Consider the following 26,478-nt stretch of genomic DNA (forward strand, 5'->3'; position numbering starts at 1 on the left):
GGCTCTGGGCTGGTGGCTCAGAGCCTGGAGCCTGTTTCCGATTCTGTGTCTCCCTCTCTCTCTCTGCCCCTCCCCCGTTCATGCTCTGTCTCTCTCTGTCCCAAAAATAAATAAACGTTTGAAAAAAAAAATTAAAAAAAAAAACAAAAAAAAACAAAAAAAAAAAAACTGAAGAGTATAACAACACAGGCCTCTAAGTAAAAATAACTCTGGAAACAAAATATCTATTGTAGCCTTCAGCCTCCTTCTCATTTGGTTAAAGAATGAATGAGGTGGGGAACCACATTCTCCAAGGCTCATATCACACCTCTCTGTCAGAACAGGTAGTCTTAGACTATGCTATCATAATAATGAATTCTCCTTGATTCAACAGATCTCAAATATTTAAAAGGCAGTCTAAGTTCTCTGATCAGACAGGATTATACCAACTAATGGAAAAAAAAATGTCTACAAGATGTGATTTAACGGTGACAAGGCCAGTTCAGATCTGTGGTTATAGAATCCAGTTTATTGATTACTATCCACATCTGCTTTAGGCACCACACATAGACCATGGATATGGGTCATCCTTACCTTATGAAGATGGCACTACTCACCCAATGTAAGTCATGAGCTTTAAACTGTTTGTTCAACATTGGTGATGGGTTATGCTAAATTATCTGTATTTTAACTTGGTTACTCTTTTTGACTAGTGACAGATGGCTGGAGTTAGGGGTGTAGACTGTGGCCAAGGAACAAATTTTTTCTCTGTGTGAATCTAACTGGACCACAAAGGGATCTACAATCTTGGCCTAATTAGTGCCATATGCTAACCAACTGAACTAATGAGCCCAGAAAAAGCCACAATTTAATCTCCATAAGAGTCTGAACACATATGTGTGGACATATTCATCCATGACTAAAAGGATGATAATTTTGCCATTTAGAAAAACATAATTAAAATCACTAGTCATGTAAATTTTTATATCACTTCTGTCATAATAATGCTTGTTGTTGACCTACTTGTCTTACTGGCAGATGGGTTGGTGTTCTGCATCATGATATTAGTAAACATAAGGCCATTGCTTTTCTCATGCTTCATGTCTGTACATCCCAATCGCTCCTTCCAATAGGAAGGGAGGACTGGAAAATACCACGGAGCTGCCATGCCATAGGTACCTGTGATAAAAATGTATTAGGAAGAATAAATATTAGCTGATTGTTAACATTAGGCATCAGAAGCTAAACAACAGAACATTATATATGGTTCAGAAAGTATTTTCTTTCTTTCTTTTTTTTTTGATCTATATCAAATTAAAGCGTAGTCTGTTTCCAAAGTAAAGCAAAAAAAGATAGCCTCTCTTTTATTCTTTTTAAAAAATAACTTCATTGAGGTATAATTACATGCCATAAAATCTGCTCATTATAATAAGTGTAGAGGTAGATGATTTTAGTAAATACCTGAAGTTGTGCAACCATCACCACAACCCATGCATTATTAGACTATTCCTACAGCTTCAACAAGTGTTCTTATGCCCATGTACAGATAACTCCTGGTCCCACCTCAAGTTCTAGACAATTACTGATTTGCTTTCTGTCCTCTACACATTTGTCTTTTATAGGAATTTATGCAAATGGAAGAATACTCATCTATTCTACAACACCAGGAAATACACAAATATCAGTAAGGCTGAATGGAAAAGCTCTCAAGCATGTTAAAAGTAATGATGACCTGAGAACTAAAATAGAGGCTCTAACTAGTGTTTCCTACTAGAATTTGGTAAATTCTTCTCAGAATTAGGAGAATTGGTTTTGCTTTATCATGTCTCATGTGCCCAATTGGAAAGACTGGATTCCATGCTTCTTGATACACTCCACCCTTTAAAGGAACATCAGAGAAGGAATTCACCAGTGCACTATCTCGTCCTGGAAAGTTCTGGTTAGTTTGGAGTTTTAAGTTTGTATGTTTTTTTTTTTTTTTTTTTGAGACTATATATGGCAGATCAAATATTAAAAAATATATAGTAGCTGATTTATAAGCATGAAAACTATACAAAATATATCTGTAGGAAGTATGTTCATACCTGGGAACACATTTCTGACATACCAAGCAATAAGGAAATAAATGAAAGAGTCAGCTAGGATTAGACAGCAGAGCCAGCCAAAGGAGGTAGTGTCATCCTGAACTGGGGAACTGTACATATTTTCCCACTGAAGACCTAAAAAGTAAACACATGTATTTATTCTTCTGTGAGATGTACTGCAGTTGTGAAGGATAAAATCTAGTTTTTAAAGGAAGTGAGCCTACCAATGCCTTGCTCCTCATATCTTGCAATGTATTGACTTGCATAACTGAATGCTGTTGGGGACAGCAGGCTCTGTGAAGAAATGAAACAGCAATGATAGTTCTTATAAGTTTTGTGCAAGAGGGATCTAAACATACTTAAAACTTTGGACACTTATACAGATAAAATTGACACTAACTCCCTAAGCGTATTTAAAAATGGAGAGATCCCATTGGTACGGGTCCAGAGGTCCTGTACCAAGCACACTACCCCTCTGAAGAAGAGAAGAGGGAATAGAGGAAAACAAGATCAGGAAAATTATGACTTGGAAAATATTTGCCAAAAACCCAAAATATGTATCTAAACTTAGTAAATGTTACTAAGCAATTTATAAAATAGGTAATTAAAGGGTAATGCAGTGCTAAGACTAAAATCAAATCAACTGTTAGAAGCCATAAGATGTTTTTACTTCATAAATTGATTACAGGTAACAGAAGTACTATGAATTAAAATATACTAAAATATGAATTGATTGAATACTTACAATGTAACAAATTAGAAATTTAATGTTGCATTAACCCAAAGTAGTCAATGTTAAATGAAAGTTATTTAACACTTTCCATTTCCATAAACACCAAAGTTGCAATATGACTCTCAAAGAGATTTATTTTTCTGCTTTCCAAATTTCAAACTATTCTTATTGATTTCATTAAAATTCTTAAATTAATTCAATACTTTTGAATTGAAAAGGCAGAAAAGAATTCAAAATTGATTATATGCTGTCAGTGCATTTGTCTTTATGCCTATAAGTTATATTATATGTTACCAAACCCATGAAAATTATTCACACATGTGAATAATTACAGTAATAAAGGCTTTAAGATATTTAAGGAGTTGAACCAGAAAAGAATTTAGAATTTGTGATGATCTTTAAAATGATTGTTTTTAAAAGATTATTATTTCTTCAGAAATTATTTAACAGCATTACATACTATGATTTTAACAACTGGGGGGGAAAGTTTCGTTTTCATTGTCTTATGTTTGTACAGTACTCAATGATATAGAAAAAACTATCATTAGAACACTTAAGCTTATTTTGCAATCGCAGAACTTTTCAATTTAGATAAATGAACTTTTAGTTTGAGAGTCTAAAAACATAAAAAGAACCAATTCTTATCACACACTAGCCATTCAGTTGTGACAGTTGACTCACCATGAATACTTTTACAATATAACTCAACTCATCCTCAACTGTAATCAGAACAATAAAGGGAAAAAAAGCAATGATGTAGATGAGGCTTCCAATAAGGGCTGCAATGTTGGTGTTGTTGAAGAAGACACTGATAAGATAGCTCATGGCAATAACTGAGAAGCTGTAGTCCGAAAAATACAGGAACAAAATGAAACCATTTGTTTTAGGAAGAATATTGCCAAACTTCAGAATAATGATAAGGATGACGATGGTAACCAGTAAAAATCCAATACTCTCTATAAGCCAGGCAAAAAAGTGGCTGCAGGAGTTCACACCCATCATCTTCATGTACTGTGAAAAGGAAAAAGCGTTAGCCACTTTTTGAGCAGATATTCTCTCAAATAGCAATTATTTCTGCACCATGCCAAAATGCCCATGAGACTCTTCATACATATGGAACTAGGCATCGTAATGATTTTCATAAGTCAAGGATTTGTCCATGCTTGCTATATAAAATTAATACGACCATTTACATCAGCCCAATTTAAATTGTACGCTTTCAGAGTGCCTAATATAATGGATGATTTGGATGGTGAGGTTCTTTTTTTTATTTTTTCCAATTTCATTTTATAACTGGTATCTAACTGATGCACCCAGATTAAATTAATTTAGAATAGATTATCAAAATTTATGGTGTCTTCTGCAGAATTTTACAACATGAATTTGACACTTGTGCAGGCATGAATATTTCAAGCAGGTAGAAAAACATGGTTTATTTCAAATTCAGTATAGGGATTGAGATAGCAAAACTCTCTTTAAGAAAAATCTAAACATTGACGGACAACACAATCAGTATTCAGGTTCCTGAGAAAAGTAGAATGGACCTGATTCCTAAGATTTAAAACATGGAAACTTTGAAGGGAGACTTTCTGCCTTGTGGCACAGCTTCCCCATCCTTAAGATCACTGGTAGTCTAGGTCAGGTCTGTCATCTTTGTTTCTCAGAAAGACATTCATGCACCCAAAATGAACTCATGTATCTGAGATTCATTCTCTCTCAATTTATATTCTTTAGTAACTCAGTAACATCCCTAAAGGCCAAGGCATTTCACCAAGGTAGAGAAACAGATCAGCATGATATGTTTGAGCATTAACTCAAAGGGATTCTGAAAGCTCTAACGTCCCCTGGATCTTGGTTGTCTCAAATTTGATGACATGTTGCAATTTGTGGGAACCTGCATATCCTGGTACCTAGTTTTAACAATACATGATTAATGCTAAGCTTATGAATCAACAGTCCATTTTTATTTTTAAAAAAAAATTTTTTTTTCAATGTTTATTTTATTTTTGGGACAGAGAGAGACAGAGCATGAACGGGGGAGGGGCAGAGAGAGAGGGAGACACAGAATCGGAAACAGGCTCCAGGCTCCGAGCCATCAGCCCAGAGCCTGACGCGGGGCTCGAACTCACGGACCGTGAGATCGTGACCTGGCTGAAGTCGGACGCTTAACCGACTGCGCCACCCAGGCGCCCCAACAGTCCATTTTTAAAAAAGAACAAAAGAAATGCTCCACTAAAGCTTTATGATCTAGTATTTCAGGTAAAATCAAGGATTTTCAATGTCCTTCTTTAAACCTAACTTGTCCAGGAAGGAAAAAAAAAAAAAAAAAAAAAAAAAAAAGGAATGCTGCTGAATCTTTTGCTCTACACGCAAAATAGTGAATTTTACTTTCTGCCTTTGTAACTTATCACATTTTGATAACTCTGCTGCTCCTCTTGTTGCCATGGAAACAGCTACCTGACTGCCAACAGTCTAAGCTGTGGGCCTTAAGCTAATCACCGCTGAGAAAAAAGCGTGTGACTTTTTCTCTTAACTTTGCCCTCTTCCTCACCCTCCTCCCTCCTTACTGCTTCTCTCTTCCCAGGCCTTCCTGCCCTTTGCAGTAAAGATTCAACTTATGTTTCCATAGGAATGGAAGTGTGGGTCAAAGTAAAAAACTCAGCATGGAGCAAAGATGTACTATGGAAGGTTTCCTCCATTTACTATGTATCTATCATTGAAAACAAAATTACATTTCAGTATGAAAATACACCTCACAGGTCTTACCGAAATTTTTTCTCTGCACCCCAACCCATTTGAAAAAATTACTGTGTCATGTTTGATGACTGCATTTCAGAGACACGTGCCTATTCCAGTATGATTATGATACGTTAGCTCTTTCATTTGCCTTTCTTATTTGTATTTTGAGGTTTAACTGAGTTCATAATTAACTGGAGAGTTATGGGACCCATATAACTATTCCAGAACTGACACCCACCACCTAATTTCATGTGACCTATGCGAAAAATACTTGTCCCCAATAGCAGCGTATGTTAGTAGGAGACAATATCAATTTATTTCACAAGGTGAATATAAAGGATCTAGGACATGAAATAAAGCTGACTTTGGTGTGTGTAAACATGTTTTCCTCTCCCAACAATTTGATAGCTGCAATATAAAACATTTTTATAACTAGAAAATTCTCCATTTATAGCCTTATTAAAAGATAATCTGGCAAACCCGAAGACCAGGACCAAAGGTGATTATCCCTGTAATTTTGAAATTTTCAAGATTTGAGATCAGATCCCTATTCCCAAGAGTTGGTAAAAGTTGGAGGGTGATCATTGCTTCCTATGGACACAGACTGAGCTAGGTGCTTCCAAAAGTGTTCACTACTTAACATTCTAGCATGAAACTTCAGTGTTAAACTTCAGGATATTGTGCCATGAGGAGAACAGCTGTTATTCATAAAGAGAAAGAGCAAGGAGAGCATGTAAGTCATCCATAAATTATCCAGATTCACTGCCAACATCGTTATAATAAATAAGACCAAACCTGCTGATGGAAGATGGCCCACCGAGAATCTCTGGCTATGCTTTCCTGGATGTCATTATTGATCCTCAGAGTGACATATGTCACGTGCCAACTTTGCAATCAAAGAGTCACTTGTCTCAAGCCTTCCAAACCTGCCTGAAGCAATTCATCAGCATCTCATAACCTGTTGCTCAAGGAAAACCCCTGTACACAGAGTTTGCTTCAGTGGATGGCAGAAAATACTGACAGCAGGTTTCGTAAGATTTTGGGTAAACGTGTTGCCACATTCAAGAGAAGCTTACGCACAGGAACTGACATTAATGCTCTCAGGAAAAGAAATCACAAAGATTCATGTATTTACTTGAATCTTCATTCAATTCAACAAGAATGTCAAGCACTAATTTATAAGGAATAGAAACATTTCCTACCTCAATTAAAATTTTTTTCTTAACAATTATTGTTTTCTAGTAAGATATAAAGGGTGTTGTGATCACTACTTGAAATGTTCCAAATTCCCACTACCGTGATGGATAGTGTCTACGAAGAAGGCATAAAAAATGTTTAAAGTGAACTACTAAAATCCCGTCTCTTCAGACCACAGATATTTTAGACTACCTATCGTTCTGAACTGAGAAAGAACAACTCCAAAATTTTGTCTCCAGCTGAATATAAGCACCGAAATCCCCATAAATGACTTAGATTAGATTCGATAGATGAAGCTAACCCATAAATCAAGAAAATAATGTGCAAAAGTACTTCTCTGTGTGTTGTAAATGAATTTTTGTAATAGTTTTAATATTTTAATTTTTAAAAGCAAGGAACACAGAACAAAACTACAGGCATTTCAAAATAGTTTTTTTTTTTTTTAAACTACTGGATTAATCTCATCAACAAACTTACTGGGCATTAATATTTGTACTAATTCCTTTAACAAATTAAAGAAACTCACCGGAGTCATATCATAACAAGGTCAAGGATTAATGGCTTCATTGAAATAGCAACTAACTTGGTTTTCTTGCCCAGATTTAAGAACAATTACAGAAGGAAAAAAGTATTTTTTATCCTTTTTTATTTAATTGGAATGAGAAGGACATAGGGAATTAAAAGTTTAGTACTTACTGAATATTAAAATGATGGTATTAAAACGTGATTTTGAATCTCTGGTAACCAAGGAGATTTTCCATCATCATTATCAAAAGTCCTTAAGGGTCTATGCCACCAAAATAAGATAAGAGGGAAAGCAGCTATGATGTGTAAAAGCATTGGTTCAAAGTCAAGACACTTGAGTTCCAGTCTCAGATGGATGACTAACTAGCCCTTCAGTTTTCACCAAGTCACCTCCCCCTGGGCTCAGCTTTTTTCCCTCTAAACAGGAGGACATAAGATTAGAACCATGAGCAGTAGAGGAAGGCTGACCAGGAGGCATTGAGCAGGAGGCGTCCATTCCACATCTCACAAATAGATGGCATTCCTTTGAATTTAGGACACCACTGATTTTAAGATGTGCCATTATTTTTACATGGCACCAAAAAAGAAAAATCACCACCAATTAAATGGTGACACCCTACCAAATGCATCCCAATTCCAGAGGCTTTAAGAAGCAAAGGAAAAAAAGTATTACCTTAGAATTGATAAAATATGGATAACTGAATGCATTTCTTGCTGTGGCAGTGAGAGAGTCACATTCTAGAAGTGTGTGCTGAATTAGGTCTAGATAGTAAGGCTTAGTGGAAGGGACTGGGCCCAAGTGAGTATGAACTGGAAGACTCTAAGCCTGATTCTCTGATCCCAAGCTCAGTGATTTTCTACTGTATGACTTTGAACCCTGAGATCAAGTAGTTAAATTTTGAAAGTAGATGCATGCAAAATGAAGACACAAAGCTACCAAGCAGAAACCAGTGTGCCATTAAAAAAAATATGTCTTTCTTCAATTGAGAAAGAACTCTTCATTATGCTTTGATTTTTAAAAAAAAAAATTTAAAGTGATATGCTTTAATACACACACTTATATTTACTGTGTGTTTCTACCACAAATTCTATCTTTAAGGTAGGTATTTATTTTGAAGTAGAAAAGAACTCCGTATCTATCACAATTTTCTACTTTAAGGTTTTCCTTTAATCTGTGAAGATTCACTTCTAAGTACCAGGAAACTGAAAGAGAAATAGAAGATAGGAGTTTGCAACCAAAATTCTGGTTTAGGGCATGGATTCAAGTTTCCCAAAGGATACAAAAATGCTGATTTGAAGGGGCACATGCACCCCAACGTTTATAGCAGTGCTATCAACAATAGCCAAATAATGGAAAGAGCCCAAATGTTCATCAACTGATGAATGGATAAAGAAGATGTGGTATTTGGCAATGAAAAAGAATGAAATCTTGCCATTTGCGACTGTGTGGATGGAACTGGAGCATATTATGCTAAGTGAAATAAGTCAGTTAGAGAAAGATAGATATCATATGATTTCACTCATATGTGGAATTTGAGAAACTCAACAGATGAATATAGGGGAAGGGAAGGAAAAATAAGATAAAAACAGAGAGGGACACAAACTGTAAGAGACTCTTAAATACACAGAACAGACTCAAGGGTTGCTGAACAGAGGGTAAGTGAGGGAAATGGGTTAAATGGGTGACGAGCATTAAGGAGGGCACTTCTCAGGATGAGCACTGGGTGTCATATGTAAGAGATGAATCACTGGGTTCTGCTCCTGAAGCCAAGACTACACTGTACGTTAAATAACTAGAATACAAAAAAAAAAAAAAAAAAGAAAGAAAAAAGAAAAAGAAAACCTTTCTAAGTTGGAATTAAGAAACTATCACACACAGTTCTGAATACAAGAAGGCTCAAACCAGTTGATGAGAGGTTTAGCAAATTGTAATTGAAATATAAAAATGCAGCTGTGAGGATCAACCAGAATTCAAATAGAAAAGGTAAGAAGTATAGGTTCAAACTCTAGAACACCCCTGGAAGCCTGATGCTAACAAAAACATGAATCAGTAATTTGTACCTTGTAAGGAGAAATAATCAATTGCCTGGAAGCATTGGCAAAGTAAGTCTGAAAAGCACAAATGGACTAACAAGTTACTCTAACCTCATTATTTCAGGTTGTCAGCCAGGCCTTGCAATAATTACTGCGCCCCACTTTTGAAATGTTCTTGCTTCCTTTTCATTCAGTGAGTGTAAGGATTGACTCATTACAGGATGAGCAGATAAAATAATTTTTATTCCAATACAATCCCAAAATCACACAGCACTTTTTCGTAAATTCTAAAAAGAAGTAAGCTATTTTGGATTTGGAAATAATGATGGGGAACATGCTCAAGAAGAGACCATGCTTTACATCCCAGGCCCTGTCTTTCATCATTATATTATTAACCTAGTCAGTAGCATAACATGAAATTCTTAGTCTCTATGAATCATGAGTCAGTGGAAAATAGGAGAGAAGATAACTGAAGAAGACAAGGCATACTGGAAAGAGAATTTGCTTATTGAGAGCTGAAACAAGCCATCTGTCTGTCTATGACTATGTCTGTGTCTACATCTATATATCTATATCTAAATTCGTTTGGACTCATTTAGTTACCATGCCAACAATCTTCCTGCCTTACTAATTATTACTGTTATTATTTGAATTTCCTATAGGAATTTCATGGGCAAAAATTACTCTTAGGATTATAAATTGTACTCAGATTTTACTCAGCATTATTTACATTTTGTTTTTTAGAGGCACTTATAACATGATTTCTGCGTAATTTTTTAAAACAAAATATTGCTATATCAGCTGCCTTTATGATTCATAAAATATTTTTCTTTTTAAAAAAATTTTTTTTAATGTTTATTTATTTCTGAGACAGAGACAGAGCATGAGTTGGGGAGGGACAGAGAGAGAGGGAGACACAGAATCAGAAGCAGGCTCCAGGCTCTGAGCTGTCAGCACAGAGCCCGACGCGGGGCTCCAACACACAAACCGTGAGATCATGACCTGAGCCAAAGTCGGTCACTCAACCGACTGAGCTACCCACGCGCCCCAAAATATTTTTCTTTTTAATTCATGAGGTATGGGTCGGGCTTTCTGATTTTGTATAGATATGATGAAAAGCATACTAATTATTATACAAATAGATTTTATTCATAATAAAAAGAGATTCTTGACATACCTCATGAAGCCGGAGATCTTTCTCATAAACAAGTTTTTTTACAAATGCAGCTATAAATACAACCCAGGCAACCATGAGCACAATTGGAAGAGAATAAGAGACACTGGTTAGGAAGCTGCAAAAAAACAGAAACAAAAAAAAATTCAGCGACCCTAATGAATATCAACTGTGCAGATTGTGATAAACAAAAACACATTCCCTCTTACAAATTATAATCCTGCTTTGAAATTGAGAATAGTCATTAATATTATTCCTTTATTTATGAAGTACGAAGCTGACTTAACAGTAAGCCTTTGATTTTCTTGCTGTATTGTTGCAAAAGTAAAAAAAAAAAAAAAAACCTCTGGATTGTTGGATAAAATTACCCTATTGTTTAGAGTGTGTTTGAGTATGTCCTATCTAGGAAAATAATTATTACATAGATATAATTTCAAAGCTCAAAACCCTTCTGTCTAAACTAAATTCTTATCTAAAAGGCAGATTTAAAATTAGATGATGATCGGTTTATCTAGCTAAAAGCTATATCATCCCAAATTACTGTATTTATCTACTCTTTGGATGCTCATAGTTATTATTAAACTAAATTTCCCAAAATGAAATAAAATAAAACTCAAAGCATTCAATTTAAAATGCAAACAAAGAACTTGGATTCCTCAAAATAATGCTCCAGGAGATGTTTCATAAACAGTATATAAATGACTTTTCTGGTAATGTGTTACATTAGGCAGTCACTGGAAGACTTCATCAGGCTCCAAATGTATTCTTCCGTGGCCTGCCCATGATACCAGAAAGTTCCAATGCAGTGTTTCTCAAAGTTAACCATGGATCACAATCACCTGAAGGGCTTACTAAACCATGGATTTCTGAGCCTTACCCATAAGCTTCTGATTATATCTGGGGTGGGATAAGGAATTTGCATTTTAAACAATTTCCCAGCTGATGTTGATGTTGCTGGTCCAGAGACCATACTTTGAGAATCATGGTTCTGACATTACTCATATGTCTATGGGCAAATGAGTAGTTTTCAATGAGAAGAACTCTAAATTGATCTGTTTTCCGTAGTAGGCTCCACTGACATTTTCACTTAGAGAAAGGCACTAAGGGTACTCCCCTTTTAATCTATAAGGCTAAGGAATTACCTTCAAAGGTCCTCATGAAAAATGCAAATATTAATGGAACATGACATCACCATCACTCATTATCACTTTAGCATCAGAAGTGTATTATCATCAAAGATAGGAGGGTTTTGTTTGTTTGTTTTGTTTCATATGCGTGTGTGTTGTTGTTTTGTTTTTGTTTTTGTTTTGTTTATTTTTTTGGATGGAGAAGAGGATGGGGGCCATATCCATTTTTTTTGGTTCCTGGGAAACTGTCTGGCATGGCTTAGGCACTTAGACAATATTTGTTGAATGAATTTTCTCTTGGTTCAGGTCCAGCCCTAATGGTGTTTCTGGCTCTAGAATTAGGTAAAGGGCCTCATTCATTAATAACAAATTCCCTAAAATGTTTCTTCCAGTGATGGTGTATTTTAAGATTGGTTTGGTTTAGGTTTGGTTTACTATAAAGGAGAAAATTCTGGTCTCCTAATCGAAAGACCACTGAGTTACCAGCTATACAACTACGGACACGTTTATGATACCTCATCTCACTTACCGTAAGTAAGTAAGTAAGGTATTTTTTCATCAGGAAAATACGGTTTATGATACCTCATCTCACTTACCATACTAAGGTTGTTGGGTGAACAGAGGAAATAATATATGTGAAAGCACTTTGTACGCAATAAAGAGTTGATATGTATATGTAGGATATTATGACCATACTCCCATGAAGAATGCAGAATATAGTTACTTTTATTCTTAAAAAGAAAATCCAGGTACCCACTATCCTAGGTACCAACATTTATAAGGGGGAAAAAATGAGCGGAAAATAGATGAGAAATTTTCTTTTAATTGAACCCACAGGTCTTTACTATTCGTGCCAGCCGATGCAGTTCCTTCACAGTTCAGGCTGCAGAGAACTGACTGGCCTCCACAATAAGCAGCTAACCTTGACAACCCACTGGTGGAAGCCTCATCCGTCTCCCTGGATCGCTGCTGCACAAAGGGTTGCATCACCTCATTTTATCTACAGCTCTTGAAGCAGCCAAAGTAGATAGACACGTTAATAGAAAGAAAAAAGAAAAAAAAAAAAAGAGCAGAGCCATCTAAATTGTATATAAACTGAGCAAATGGGCTAACAAGTGTAATTTCATTAAAGTAATATTCTACTTCAAGCTTTTATGTAGGAGGATGAGGCTGACTGTGGTCAGAGTGGAGGAGCCAGCCAGCGCTACCCGCCTGGCAGACCTTTTGAACATTCAAATTCAATTGTCTAAAACATGATCCGTACATTTTTTGTTGATGTAGCAAACCATTTGAGATAAGGATTTCTAGCAAGTGGACTGGTAGTACCTAACATAACATAGTGTTAGATGGCATAATATTTATCTTAGAGAGTGAATCAATGATGTGCTCTATCAAAATTTTTCTTAAAATTGGTCATGGACTCACAGATTTTTAATAAAATTTGAGAGTTGGAAGAGATGTTAAGATTGCCTTGTTTAATCCTCTCCTTTCACTAGAGAAAGCGAAGACCAGTAGAGAGTAGGTAGCATCAAAATCGTGCAGTGATGCATTCAGGTCTGTAGTTTAATGTTCCTAATTCAAGGGCCATAGTCCTTGGAAAGCTAAGGGTTATGATGAAGAAAACCTGAATCATTTGGTAAGAACTTTGCCATCATTTTGGTAACAATGAGCAGCTGTAGTGGAGCTGTGCCCTGTACCATTGACCCTCTCCTGGAAGCAAGCTTTAGACAAAACTTTGGTGAAAGAGATCGCTTTCATTTGATACATGTGAATGAATACATAGAAATGAGTGCTCAAAAAAGTGGTTGACTATTAAAAGAGGCTAGAGCTGCAGAGACTTACTTGTCTTTCATGTAGCAGGGATATGGAATTGCTTGGACCTGGACTGCTATTTCCTGGGAGTTTCTTCCAGTCTGCAATTCAATGATTGCTCTCTCAATACTATCCTGTAAGTAAACAAAAGCCCTGCCATAGATCTGGTTATGTGATGGAGAATTGTGTGGCCCTGGGGCCCAAATCTTGGTCCTTATGCTTCTTGTGGTCTGTGCAGTCTTGAGACTCATGCGGATGGTATATTTTATGACAGGAGGAAGAGAGACATTTTCAGAGTCATAGCCTCTATGCTGACTTCTGTTAGAAGGAAGCTTAAAAATAACACCTAAAAATAAAAGGGAAACAACAGCATAAAGGTTATTTTATGGTTGACATTATTCATTGTTTGGAGGGGACACTTAGGGGGCAGCCAAACAGGCAATTGAGTTTGTAATGTGACAGTAAGTTCAGGCTCCTAATTTACAGGAAAGATGGCTAATTGGAAGTGACAACTTCAGAGATTCAAAGCAGGAGTTTGAGAATATAATTACAAACTAAGTGGCCAGATTAAATAGATCACTCTAAGCCACTTACTAAAATTAAAACACGCACGCACACACACACACACACACACACACATACACACAAATGAATAATCTTGACTGATTATGAAGATGGACTCAACTTCACCCCATAACTATGTAATCCATTTCAGTCTCAATTCTAACCATGCCAACAAAATTACACATTTGTTGAAGTCTCCACGGACAATATAGTTGGTTTACTACATGAAAGGTTCTCATTTCTAAGGACATCAGAGGGGACAGTGACCCCCCAGACTACTTTTCTGAGTTCTGGATGAAAGGGGTAAGGAAAGAATTTGGCCAATTTTAGTACAAAGAGAAGCTCAAACTCTAGTAGAATGACACTTACTTCCAAAGAGTTCGTTGCTTTTGTAAAGCCTTTTAGCCTGTCTCTCCATCTCATCTATGCTTTTTGCTGCCTGAATACGGTCATATAATACACAGGAGGAAATATTTACTGTCAGGGAGGACAGTGTGTTGAGATGATCAATGAGGTCAATGCTGTTTTCTAATTTCAGCCTTAGAATATCTAAAAAAGCAAAGCAAAACAGACAAAACACATATTAGTTGTATTATAATGTTGTTTCTAATAGTACTGAGACAAACAAAATACTGACTTTTTGGTATGTAATAACCATTATACTAGATTATGAGTAATAGGAAGTTGTAGAATTTGCTCCAAACATATCCAGTAACAAAAATAGCTAATAACACATAGGAAAATGTATCCAGTTGCTCAAATATTCATTGAAGAGTATGTTGAGCTGGTACTGATATAGTAGACCCAAGTTCAAAGAGTGGTACAAGCCAATTTAAAAGTATATCCTGCTACAATTTAGGTAACCAATGACTAAAGGTGAATAATTAAAAATATATATCTACATGTAGTCAGGAAGAACACTAGTGATAAAAGTTTTGAATAAACAGAAACACTTAACTTCATTCAGGGAATGTGAATGTAAGAATTTAAACAAAGAAAAATCTATGTAGAGTGCAAATAAACTATGTCATTAAATAAGTTGTGCTACAGAATCATTTCTTAGGAGACTGTGAGAATCTAGGCCACATAGTTAACAACTTTCTAAAACTGATATAAAACCTTAAGTGAGTTATGTCTATTGATATCTGTATTAATCTAGACAAAATGATCAAGTTTTTATTTCAGGTAATTACTTTGGAAGAAAGAGGATTTAATTGCTCTTCAATTTCATGATTCCTTATGAGGAAATCAACCGAGACAAAGGGTAAATATGAAATTGCAAGTTAATAAATCACTTGGCCAATTAAATTTTCACTGACTTGATCATCATGAATACCAAGAATGCTGTATCATAAATCCCTCCTCACAGAACCCAAACATGACTCTTCCAAACTCCAACGCAAGACTAATTTCTCACAGAGGGCAACTTCTTAAATGCATTTCTCATTAGAATTTAAAGTGAAATGGTTTGCTGGATATAGACATTGGTGGGGGAGGGGTAAAACTGTGGTTGAACAGTGGCCTCCAGCGGCCATTGGAAATTAACACAACACCAAGGATTCCTTAGAAATGCTGGCAGACAGGATCAAAGAGCTATGAGGGTCAGTGCCCCACTCCCAATTCAAACTATATAAACTCTCAGATACTAAGTTGCATATACAATTACACAAACATCAAGTCTCACTGCTACATTCATTTTAGTCTATTTTTAAATTCTAGAACTCCTGTCCTATATTAAGGAGATAAAATTTATATAAAACTTTGTAGTATATTCCCGATATTTTGATCAAATGATTTCTTACCCAAATGGTACTTTTAGAGAATAAATACACTAGTATCTTTCCTTAATGAAACTCGGTCAACTATCATAAAGTGCACACAATTATATACAATACAAACATGAGCCTAATTCCTCCCTACTGGTTTACAGACTATGTCACTTCTGTCCCAGGAGCTTCAGGGAGGAGGGGCACTTGCTCTATTGCAGCCAAATTCTGATGCTCTCAATCCCTTCCTCATACTTGTGGTTGCATAGCAACAGTGAATCAGACACAGACTGAATTAGATGTCTTGCATCCCTTAGGTTGAAGGTGGGGATGTGGCAGAGGGAATGCATAAGTTCAGACAGCTTCCTTTGATCCTCTTTGCCTGTTTCTTTTAAATGACCATGAGAGGAGGATCCAACCTTGAATACTGATTTAAGTTTATTTTCTTTTGAATCTCTTCATTGCCTTTGTTTTGCTTCTGCTAACTCAATAATTTCTTCCAGTTACATTCTGGGTTAATCAAAGTGATACTGAGGCCAGCGGAGATAAGATGTTAAATGTAACTGGAAATAAACCATTTCGTCTTCCTTTGTCCTTAAGGACTTGCTTTTCATCAAGTTGCTGGGGTGGGGGGGAAGTCCTCTTACTTCTAGCAATCTACCAACTGACCAATGACTATAGGAATACATGAAGTATATACTTGTTGAAACTAACTGCAGACACTGGGTATGTGAATAGTTATTACTACTTGTAGTAATACGACTATCTGGGAAAAAGATGGATAGATATGTCCAAGATTTTACTGTCCTTAGAATAACTAGCTAAAAATCAAATGCAGAAGAAAATAAAACGTTTTCAAATGCAACCATGTTTTTCACATTCCTGACATGACTAGTGAATAAAAGTTTTGTAACTCTGGACTTACCGAGTTCATCGATCTGTTTCAATAGTTCAACGGCATCAAGTCCCACAGAGAATTTCACAAAAACTTGCACAAAGGGGTTCCTTAAAGTATTCTAACAAATAACAATAGGGAATCAGTTTCAGTACAAGAAAACTTGTTTAATCATCATCTGTCTAACAGCATCTATAGTGAAAGGAAGTAACAACCACCCGGCATTATCAATGCATCACCTTGCAGTGCTCACATACAAATCCTTAGAAAGGAAAAGAAGGTGTGTGGCTGGTAATGACTAGAAAGGCTGGGTTTTCTTGTTGATAGACACAAATTAGTCAGCATGCTCCTGTGGCCAGATATGACTCTAATTTCAACATTAGGAAATTACATTCAATGTAACAGTCCTTTTACCCACGGGTATGACATCATTTGTTTTTTGATATACTCTATACACCACTGTAGTGGTTCATGGTTGAATTTTGTTCAACTAAAAGAAACTGATACAACTTTTAAAAATTGTGAAGTCTACAGGCACCTGGGTGGCTCAGTCGGTTGAACGACTTCGGCTCAGGTCATGATCTCATGGTTCGTGAGTTCGAACCCCACATGGAGCTCACTGCTGTCAGTGTAGAGCCTGCTTCCAATCCTCTGTCCCCCCTTTCTCTCTTGCCCTTCTCCTGCTGTCTCTCTCTCTCAAAAATAAATTTAAAAAATATTTAAAAAATTGTGATGCCTAAATGGAACTTCATATCACAATTGATTGGTGAAAGAGTTCTACTACTTCCTAGCTATGGGCTCTCAGCAAGCAATCTGCTTTTTCTAGCTTCATGTTACTTTTCTGTAAAGTAGAGATGAATGACTCATCAGAACATTCAAATGTAAATTACTATAATATCATTTATCATTGCAAAAAGCACAATTATGTGAACATGGAAAAATAAACTGACGATAAATCTTTAAATTTCTCTATCTCCATGGAAAGACTGAAAAATTAAAAAAAAAACAAACCTCAATGCTTTAACATATAATGATTTTATAGCTATCTTCCAAATTAGGAGACATAGCTTCTACCACTCCAGAAATACAGCCAGGTAACACTTGTTGAGACCTTACTGTGTACTGCACACTGTCTAACAGAATTTAGCTTAATTTTCTCACAGAGTTTTCCAGAACACCTTGAGGTCCCTTAAGGACACAAAATTAATAAGGGCCAAAGGGCCAAAGGGCTGAAGACAGAGAATTCAACGTGATTAGAGAAATGCTTATCTTATGTGTTAATTCATGGCCATGTTTTTATGGGAACCAGACTAAAACTGGTTTTCCCTTTGGAAGACAATCCAGGATCACTCATCATTCTATCCTTCTTACCAATATCTTCAGTTTTGTTACCATGGAGATAAAAGGTTAAGAATAATATGTATTAACAGAGCATAGATACAACAGAATTAATTCACTAAATCCATAGATGCTGAGGGGTAAGGGCAGGTGACAGCATGTAGACTGACGGCTATCACACAGCTACACACCGTGATAACCCAAGTCCTCTGAAGTCTATTTACCAGGAATTAATTTGTGCATCCTGGAAAAACTGAATTAGAGCATTACTAATAAACAAAGCACTGTGTCTGTTGCAATTCAGAGAAGATCCACTGAGCCATATCTCCATCCTCCCACCACTCCTTTTGCGATCAATCCTGTGATGAGTGACACTATTTTTACATGCTTTCACACATATGATCCTCACAAATCTGTGAAGTGGCTCTCAGTATATTCATTTTAGAGATTCGTAAACTGTCGATCAAGTGTCTTATGTCATTTGCCTCGGGATTCACATTGGCAAAGCCAGGTGTTATGCTAAAAGCCTTAAATTTCAAAACCTGTGTACATTTGCATAAATAAGTTTTTCCTCAATAATTGAGAATAATGATTTATTTTTGGTCTAGAGCAGAATCAAGTTGCTTCCATTAGCTGATGGACCCTTTATGGACACAATCACAGAATTTCTTCATAGCAAATTATTGCACTTTGGAACTATTATGCACAGATCATGCCTTTTGTTAATTCACCGCTTTAGCCACAAAACTTTCCTTAGTGAAATGATATGTGTAGGGTTTTTTTTTTTTTACTCCACAGAAAAAGAGTTAAAGGAAAAAGAGAACAATCTTCCATTTAGGAAAACAGATAGGTCAACAAAGTACTATTAAATGGTCTTTGTTACATAAAACATCCACTTGAACCTGCTTAAAATTAGAACCAAGTTTAATAGCAAATTGTGGGGAAGATGTCTGATGCAAGTTTACTTTTCTTATATTAATTAAGTTATTAAATATCTATTTCAGAAAAGTATTTTGTATTATAATATAAACTTTATATATTATTTATGATAAAAGCCAGGTTGTAATTATAACTATGCGCTGATTGTTAGTCAAAACAAAGACTAAGCAAGGCATCTTTGGATATAATTTTTCTGACAAAGTTGTATGAACCAAATCCTTTATTCTATGTTTAACTTCTTGAACATGTTTTTAAGAAGGACCTTTTTTTTGCAAATATATTTTAGCTCTCCATCAATTTTCCATGGGCCTCTCTAAATACTTTGATATATAAACCATTCTCTCTTAAAGTTCCTATGTTGCATCCTTCCTGCCAGTTTTCTCTTCTCCAACTGGTAGCTGGTCTGACTCTGCTGCTCCATTGTTAGTTCTCAGTAGCTGTTTGTGATTGGAACATTTGCCCCACATTATTTTCAACATCTTCAGAAAACCCTACATCTTTTGCAAGAATTGCAAATTATACTTTGAACCAGTGCACACTGTATTTGAGTTGCATTGTCAAATCTTTACCCTAGAGTGCTGTATGTTTCAACCAAAGAATTCCCCAAACTGAACATTCTTCTCCAGAATACTAGTATTTTTAGGAACTCTGGTTCTGTTAAAATAGCAAAAAATAATTTAAAGTGAAGGGACAAATAAAGTAAACACATTCTAAGTAGTTTTTACAGCATTTCATTTTTGGAAAACAAGATTTACATCACTAGTTAGGTCTCAAATTCAACCTGTAAAATGGCTTATCTCTGAATTACAGATACAGAGAGGATGCACCACAGGAGGTGAGGATGATTAGGAATGTGAGAGATCTGTTATCCTGTCTCAGACTTTCTCTCTGGAGGAGAGGAAATTTAATCTATTGGATACGGATTCCAAGTTACTACAGGCCCATTGCCATAATGAGGATGATTAAAATCTTAAAGAATTATAATTCCTATGAAGAAGAATGACAGAGCTGTCTCCTACCTGGAGCATGGGAATTGTCTGGTTTAACAGGTGGAAGGAATTCATGAAAAGTGGTGAGTTATCCATCCACTCTTGAGATTTCTCTCTTAATTCCGCCAGCTGCCTCAGAGTTACATTAGACTTAAAGACAAAGAAACAAAGACAGATCAGGTCCATCACTATTTCTCCCACATCCCAAAAAGGTATCCTAAGGTTATTTTGTTATACAACTTTAAAGAAACAGTTCTAAAAGGTAGAGCTAGTAAAAAAAAAAAAATTGTCAGAAATTTCCCACATGGTCAGAAGTTTTTAAATGACAGCTTTTATATAGGGTCAGGATCACTTTTAAAAATTCTGGAAAATGTAGGGTTTGCTTCAGTGTCCACAGTGAATTTACAGTCAAAATGAAAACATGTCTTCTGGAGTTCTCACAAGTTATTCATTTTTTCCAATGACACATTTAACTTGACTACTACAGAAACATCCTAGTTCAAAGATATGAGGAGAATACTCTCATATATTGCTGGTGGAAATGGAGGTGTTACAGCCTTTTTTGGAAAGCAATCTGACAACAGACATTACATAAAATACAGTATTCCTTAATCCCTCAATCCTGAACAATCATTTCATTGAAATAAAAATTCCACTGCATAAATAACATGCATGAGAATATTTGTTGTTATATTATTTCCATTTGCAAAAACAAAAATGAAAACAAAAGGAAACACTGGAAACACAATAAATGCCCAACAACTGAGGACTGGCTGAGTAAATTCTATGGTATGAAAAAGTTTGCAATTTTCAAGAAGAATGGATTAAACGATGCCAATTGAGTTAGAATTTCCACAAGGTATTGTTGTGTGAGTAAAGTAATACATAGTAAAAGTACTATAATGTAACCTCATTTTAATAACGCAAGCAATGACAAAAACCTTGCATATGAATGTATGTATAGTATCATGGTCTATAAAGAATTAGAGAAATGTACATAAATGACAAAAAAACACATCCTTGAATACTAAAAATTATAAGTTACATAAAAGAAAGAATAAGATCAAGAGGAGAGAAAGAGAGGAGGTGAGAGCCAAACAAAAAGGAAAGACAAAAAAATGACTACACTTGGAAAATAAGCAGGTATTGACTTCACTTATGCAAAATTATTAGGAGCACATAGTCAATAAAGAAAATTAAATATTAAAATGCAAACAATAAAAACAAACGTCATCCTAGAAACCAGTGATGAACTCATGTCCATTTTTATATAGACCTACAATAACGTTATATTCACCTAAACTATGGTCTAGTGACCAAGTAATGGTAAAGTGGAGATTTTTTCCTTCCACTCTATCATTTTAAAAGTATCAAATTTATAATTCAAATCATGAAAATTGCAACTTTCAAAGTTGCAGGGAAATGTAATTATGATTAAGTTAGGTAGATGATCAGTATAGTGACTATTAATAATGTTGTATTTCTCGATGTCTATCTTTCATATAAACATAACATGTTGAATTGTACAACCTAATGTGAAGCCAATAATTTATAATTTAGGGATTGTTTTTGTTCAAACTAGTTACATAATGCTCTAATATTATTTTTTTCTAGTGCCATTATTTTAACATATTTGAAAATTAGACACTAGTGGTAGAAAAATTTTCTGCTTTTGGAGATAAGCTGAAAAATATGAGATCTTGTTTCAACTAACCTCACTCTCAAGTGTCACCCTGGTTCATTTCTCTTCAAAGGGCTACTAAACAATCTACACTGTTTACACATGTACAGGGCAGAATCTGAGAATTACGAGTTTCAGAAATCCAAGGGTAATACTAGGTAAGATATAAAGAAATCTGAATCAACTATAGCAGATTTGGAAGCTGACTACTTTAAAAATCATCTTAATACTTTAGATAGAAACTGTGAGTTATAAGGGTCAAACCTTTTCCATTATTGCCTTTGTGATGGGGGTATATGGCGCGTACAAAATTTTCCCCAACAACATAGGTTTCAGGAAAGCCCAAATCACAGGTCCAGCAGGCATATTAATTATGTCTTTATAAAGGGAGAAGCAAAATGGTGCTGGAAGGAAAAAGTGAATAAAATCCATTTAGTATGTGTATGTAAAATCTATTTTCTTATGGTAAATTGACACAGATTATTGTTATTACGCCCACAGATGCAGGTCTTACACTTCCTTTATTATTAACAGTTGTGAAGCATCTGGTATCAAAGTAAGAAAGTGTAGTAACAAATCTTTAGGTATGAGAGTTTAACCCAATAAGCAAGACTATGATAAGTGATGGCATTTGCCAAGAGGAGTTAGAAAGGCTTTGAAAAATCACATTTCAGAGTATCTTCCAACCAACACTTAATTTAAAAATATATATGTTAGTATGCAAAAATATGATACTAGGGTAGTACCAGATATATAAGAGTTGTTCAATAAATTTTGAATGAGTAAAGAGATGAATAAATGAGTCAATCCAATTGCACGAATATACTAAACATTCATATATCACTTGGAAGAGCTCAACTGATAGAATTTTGCATCCCAAGTAAACGGTGTTGATGTGCTACTAAGCGTTTATAGTTCTGCTGCATTCACAGAGCTTTTCTACGTGTGAGACTAATTTCTAATTCTCAAAAGTTAAGAAAAATGTTGAGTAAGCAGATTTAAGGCATGTTTTTGCATTATTTACTGGCAAGGACAGTATAGTTGTGATGAACAAGTTCTCAGTGTTGTGACTCAGAAGCTAGACTGCTGAGCTCAACTCATAGCTTTGATACTTCCACGTTGGGCGACCTTGGCCAGTTACTTAAGTCTGTCTGCACCTCAACTCCCCTAAGATGGAGATGCCTACCTTCTAGTTTTGCAACGTGTGGGTCAGTCAATGTGCAAACATGCCTGAAGTGTGGGAAGTGCCGTGTAAGTGCTGGGGAAAATTAATGCCTCATTTATTATGAAAGGTTAAGACACAGTGGACAATGTTGTTAGGAGATGATGTCACTGTGCTAATTTTGAAGTATACTTACTGGTATGTGTGGGGATTCCATATTTGGAAGCAATCTGTTCTTTGCTTAATTTGTAAGTCAAAAAATCCTTGGTGTGGTTGCCTTTTCGCCTTTGAGAAGAGGGCAGCAAGGCAGTTAAATATTCAGTGGTGATCCCCTGGGAACACAATGCTTGGGAGATGGTGCTAAATGATCCTTGGGGTGTGTTCATCCGGTTGCTTCTGTACATTGCCTGGGAGATAAAAATCCACGATTTATTAACATTATGTAGCTATAAATGCTGCTGAGGACAATACAGAAGAAAACCTGGTAATGCTTAGAGTATCCTTATAGCTTCCATAACTCCTTTAAAACACGTATCCTAAATGTAAATGCAGAATGCTGAACCTCGCTAACTTAAGTGGCAACGCTTTTGCCAGACTAGAAGAGTTTCCCTGCAGGTGATTTTTTTGAATGTACTGTATTTGTAGCTGCATGTATTATAACTAATGTCAAATAAAAGTTAATATGACAAAAGGAATTTCCCAAGAAGCACATTACTGGGTGGCTTTCCTACCTGTGTTAACGGAACACTTCTGGGCAGATGCATTTGTTTCAGGGATGACATTTTATCCAGCAGCGGACGTGTGCCGGAAGCCATGTGACTGAGAATCTCTTTTAGCCTCATGAAGAGTTCTATCATCTTTTCTACTGGCTTTTGATCTTCCCTAGGGAAAAACACCTAACAGGAACAGAATAAAAATAAATGATCTATGTGGAGACATTGGCACCTGCGCTCACTGTTGGTAAGAATCTAAAAAGTTATAATCACTGTGGAAAAAATTTTGGAAGTTTATTAAATAACTTAGATATAAGCTTACCATGCAACCCAGAATTCCATTCCTAAGTATTTATCCAAGCAAAAGGAAAATGCATGTCCACACAAAGATTTGTATGTGAAGGTTCATAGTGGCATTATTCACAAGAGACAAAAAAAAAAAAAAAAAAAAAAATGGAAACAATCCAAATGAATGGACAAAATGTACACCCTAAAACTAGAATACCATTTGGCAATAAAAAGATACGAAATACCGACACATGTTGCAACATGCGTGAAATTCAAAAACATTATACTAAGTGAAAAAACACACACACACAAAGACCACAAATATATGATTCTGCTTATATAAAATGTCTAAAAAAGGAGAATCTCTGGAGATAGAAAATAGATTAGGGCTGCCTGGGCTAGAGGTCAGAATGAGAAGTGACTGCATATAGACACAAAGTTTCTTTCTGGGGTTGATGGAAGTATTCTAAAATTATGTGGTAGGGGTGCCAGGGTGGCTCAGTCGGTTGAGTGCCCGACTCTTGCTTTTGCCTCAGGTCATGATCTCACAGTTCCTGAGACTGAGCCCCGTGTCAGGCTCTGAACAGATGGAGCAAAGCCTGCTTGGGATTCTCTCCCTCCCTCTCTCTCTCTGCCCCTCCCCTGCTCATGCATGCATGCTCTCTCTCTCTCTCTCTCAAAATAAATAAATGAACTTTGAAAAAATAAAATAAGGTAAAATTATTTTGTGGTAATGGTTGCACAATCATTGAATTGGACACTTCAAATAAGTGAATTTTACGGTACATAAATTATACTTCAATAAAGTTGCCTAAAATAAATGATTTTAAAAGTCATAAAGGCAAATGTCAATTACACAATTCTTCATGTATGCTGTTGCTCAAAGATCATATAATATTATCCTTAAAATCAGAAAAACCCTGTCAAAAAACTCATGTGATTTATCAGGTTTTATCACAATCCCATAAAGCTCTTCTGATGCATGAAGTAATACTGGAAATGCTTTAAAATTTTAAAGTAACTTCATCCTCTGATTCATTTCACCAACAAACTTTGATTGAGTGTCTGCTATGCTCCCAGCATGGGTGAGGTGATGGGTATATTGGGTGGTACACAAACTGACATCATCCCTCCACTCAAGAGGCTTTGGTCTAATAGATATCAAACAAATCAATAGACGAAAGACTGGGGGAATATGAGGGGGTACAGGGAGTTTAGCTAAGAATCAAAAAAGACCTTTCTTTCCGGTATGGCCTTGCAATGGAGAGAAAGAACAAACCAGAGAAAGAATAAGCAGAGGAAGGTTACAGGTAGAGGGAAAGATGTGTGAGGTCCATGAGGAGGGACAGTTCTTGACATGCCCAAGATAGTCAAAGACCACCATTATGAGAACAAGATGCAGTTGGAAAGATATCTTGAAGACACAGATACCTCATTAGCACAGCTATTAATTACAGTCATGTTTTTTTCTAAATTGAAATCAACATTTCAGTTTTTCTTCCAGTGCTACCCAAATTCTTGGCATTCTTACACTGATGTGAAATAAATGGACTAACGATGAGTAATTTTTCGTTATTTTTCTTTGCAACACCTAAAAGAGGTAGGAATGGTCTTCTGTTTGTCAAAGGTACATATTTAACTACTAGACTCAACAAAAAATGTTTGGTTTGGTATCTGTTCTGCAGAGGCATTATAAAATAAGAATTAAAATTTTAGATGAAAAAAAATTAAAAAATAAAATTTGAGATGAACAGAATTAATAATTTCACTTCATATGCATTTGAAGTCATAGTTTACGAAACATAACCATTTGTATAATTACTGGGTATTTGCTGAGTGCCTTTATGGGCCTGGCACTATTCCTGGCATTTGAAGTATTGGGTGGTTCCACATAGCAGCTATGGGCCCAAGGAGATACCATGGAGGAAAGAGAATTTCACAGATGGGAAAGGGGTTTGCAGATTATGGGGATCCTGTAGGATCTGGGGGGTTTACCTGAATAGAATGGGGAGCCACTGGAAGGTGATGAGCAGAGGGGTGGCATAATGTCACTTAAGTTTTAAAATGATCACTCTGGCTGTTTAAGAATGGTAGGGAAGGGTAGCAGTGGGGAGGTTACAAGTGTGGAGGCAGGGAGTCCCAGTTAAGAGGCCAGCACAGAAGGGGTGCCTGGATGGCTCAGTTGTTTAAGCGTCCGACTTTGGTTCGGGTCATGATCTCATGGTTTGTGAGTTAAAGCCCCACATGGGTCTCTGTGCTGACAGCTCAGAGCCTAGAGCCTGCTTCAGATTCTGTGTCTCCCTCTCTGTCTCTGCCCCTCCCTTACACATACACTCTCTCTCTCTCTCAAATAAATAAACATTGAAAAAAAAAAAAAAAAGAGGCCACCAGAGAAAGATAGGTATGGAAAATGATAATCCAGAACAGGATTACTGATAACTAGTCCTGAAACATTTTCATCCCCTTTTCTATAATGTCTCAACAACATATGTCACCCAAATTGCTTCTGGTTCTTCTTACTGTAAAGAGAAAAACACTTTTTGCAATGTTTTCAATAATATGTAAATATTTTTGATCTAGTATAGATGTGGGTGAACATAGATGTTTAATTTTCTTATGTTTATATTTTTCTTTCAGTTTGGTGTTACATAAGTACTTATAAAGCATGCACTTATTGTAAGATGAAGTCATTGCTGACTTTTCTAAGTTCTGATAATGATCCATTTATTTTATTCTACT

General features: G+C 35.9%; 1 protein-coding gene across 2 annotated transcripts in view; it reads right to left on the reverse strand.

The window, feature by feature from the left end:
- The window catches only part of ABCA12 (ATP binding cassette subfamily A member 12), a 279,848-nt gene that overhangs the window by 47,321 nt on the left and 206,049 nt on the right, over positions 1-26,478 (reverse strand). For both annotated transcript variants that reach the window (XM_040476160.1, XM_040476159.1), the window contains 12 exons: positions 23,470-23,634; positions 22,935-23,145; positions 21,841-21,980; positions 19,926-20,045; positions 16,660-16,750; positions 14,338-14,517; positions 13,435-13,750; positions 10,469-10,583; positions 3,478-3,807; positions 2,288-2,357; positions 2,064-2,198; positions 1,003-1,158 (listed from right to left, as the gene is read on the reverse strand). In XM_040476160.1, the coding sequence (XP_040332094.1) occupies positions 1,003-1,158; positions 2,064-2,198; positions 2,288-2,357; positions 3,478-3,807; positions 10,469-10,583; positions 13,435-13,750; positions 14,338-14,517; positions 16,660-16,750; positions 19,926-20,045; positions 21,841-21,980; positions 22,935-23,145; positions 23,470-23,634 (2,029 nt within the window). The remainder of the gene's footprint in view (positions 1-1,002; positions 1,159-2,063; positions 2,199-2,287; positions 2,358-3,477; positions 3,808-10,468; positions 10,584-13,434; positions 13,751-14,337; positions 14,518-16,659; positions 16,751-19,925; positions 20,046-21,840; positions 21,981-22,934; positions 23,146-23,469; positions 23,635-26,478) is intronic.

Source organism: Herpailurus yagouaroundi, unplaced genomic scaffold (assembly GCF_014898765.1).
Source record: "Herpailurus yagouaroundi ecotype Mexico unplaced genomic scaffold, PumYag 140, whole genome shotgun sequence".
Classification (NCBI taxonomy): Eukaryota; Metazoa; Chordata; class Mammalia; order Carnivora; family Felidae; genus Herpailurus; species Herpailurus yagouaroundi.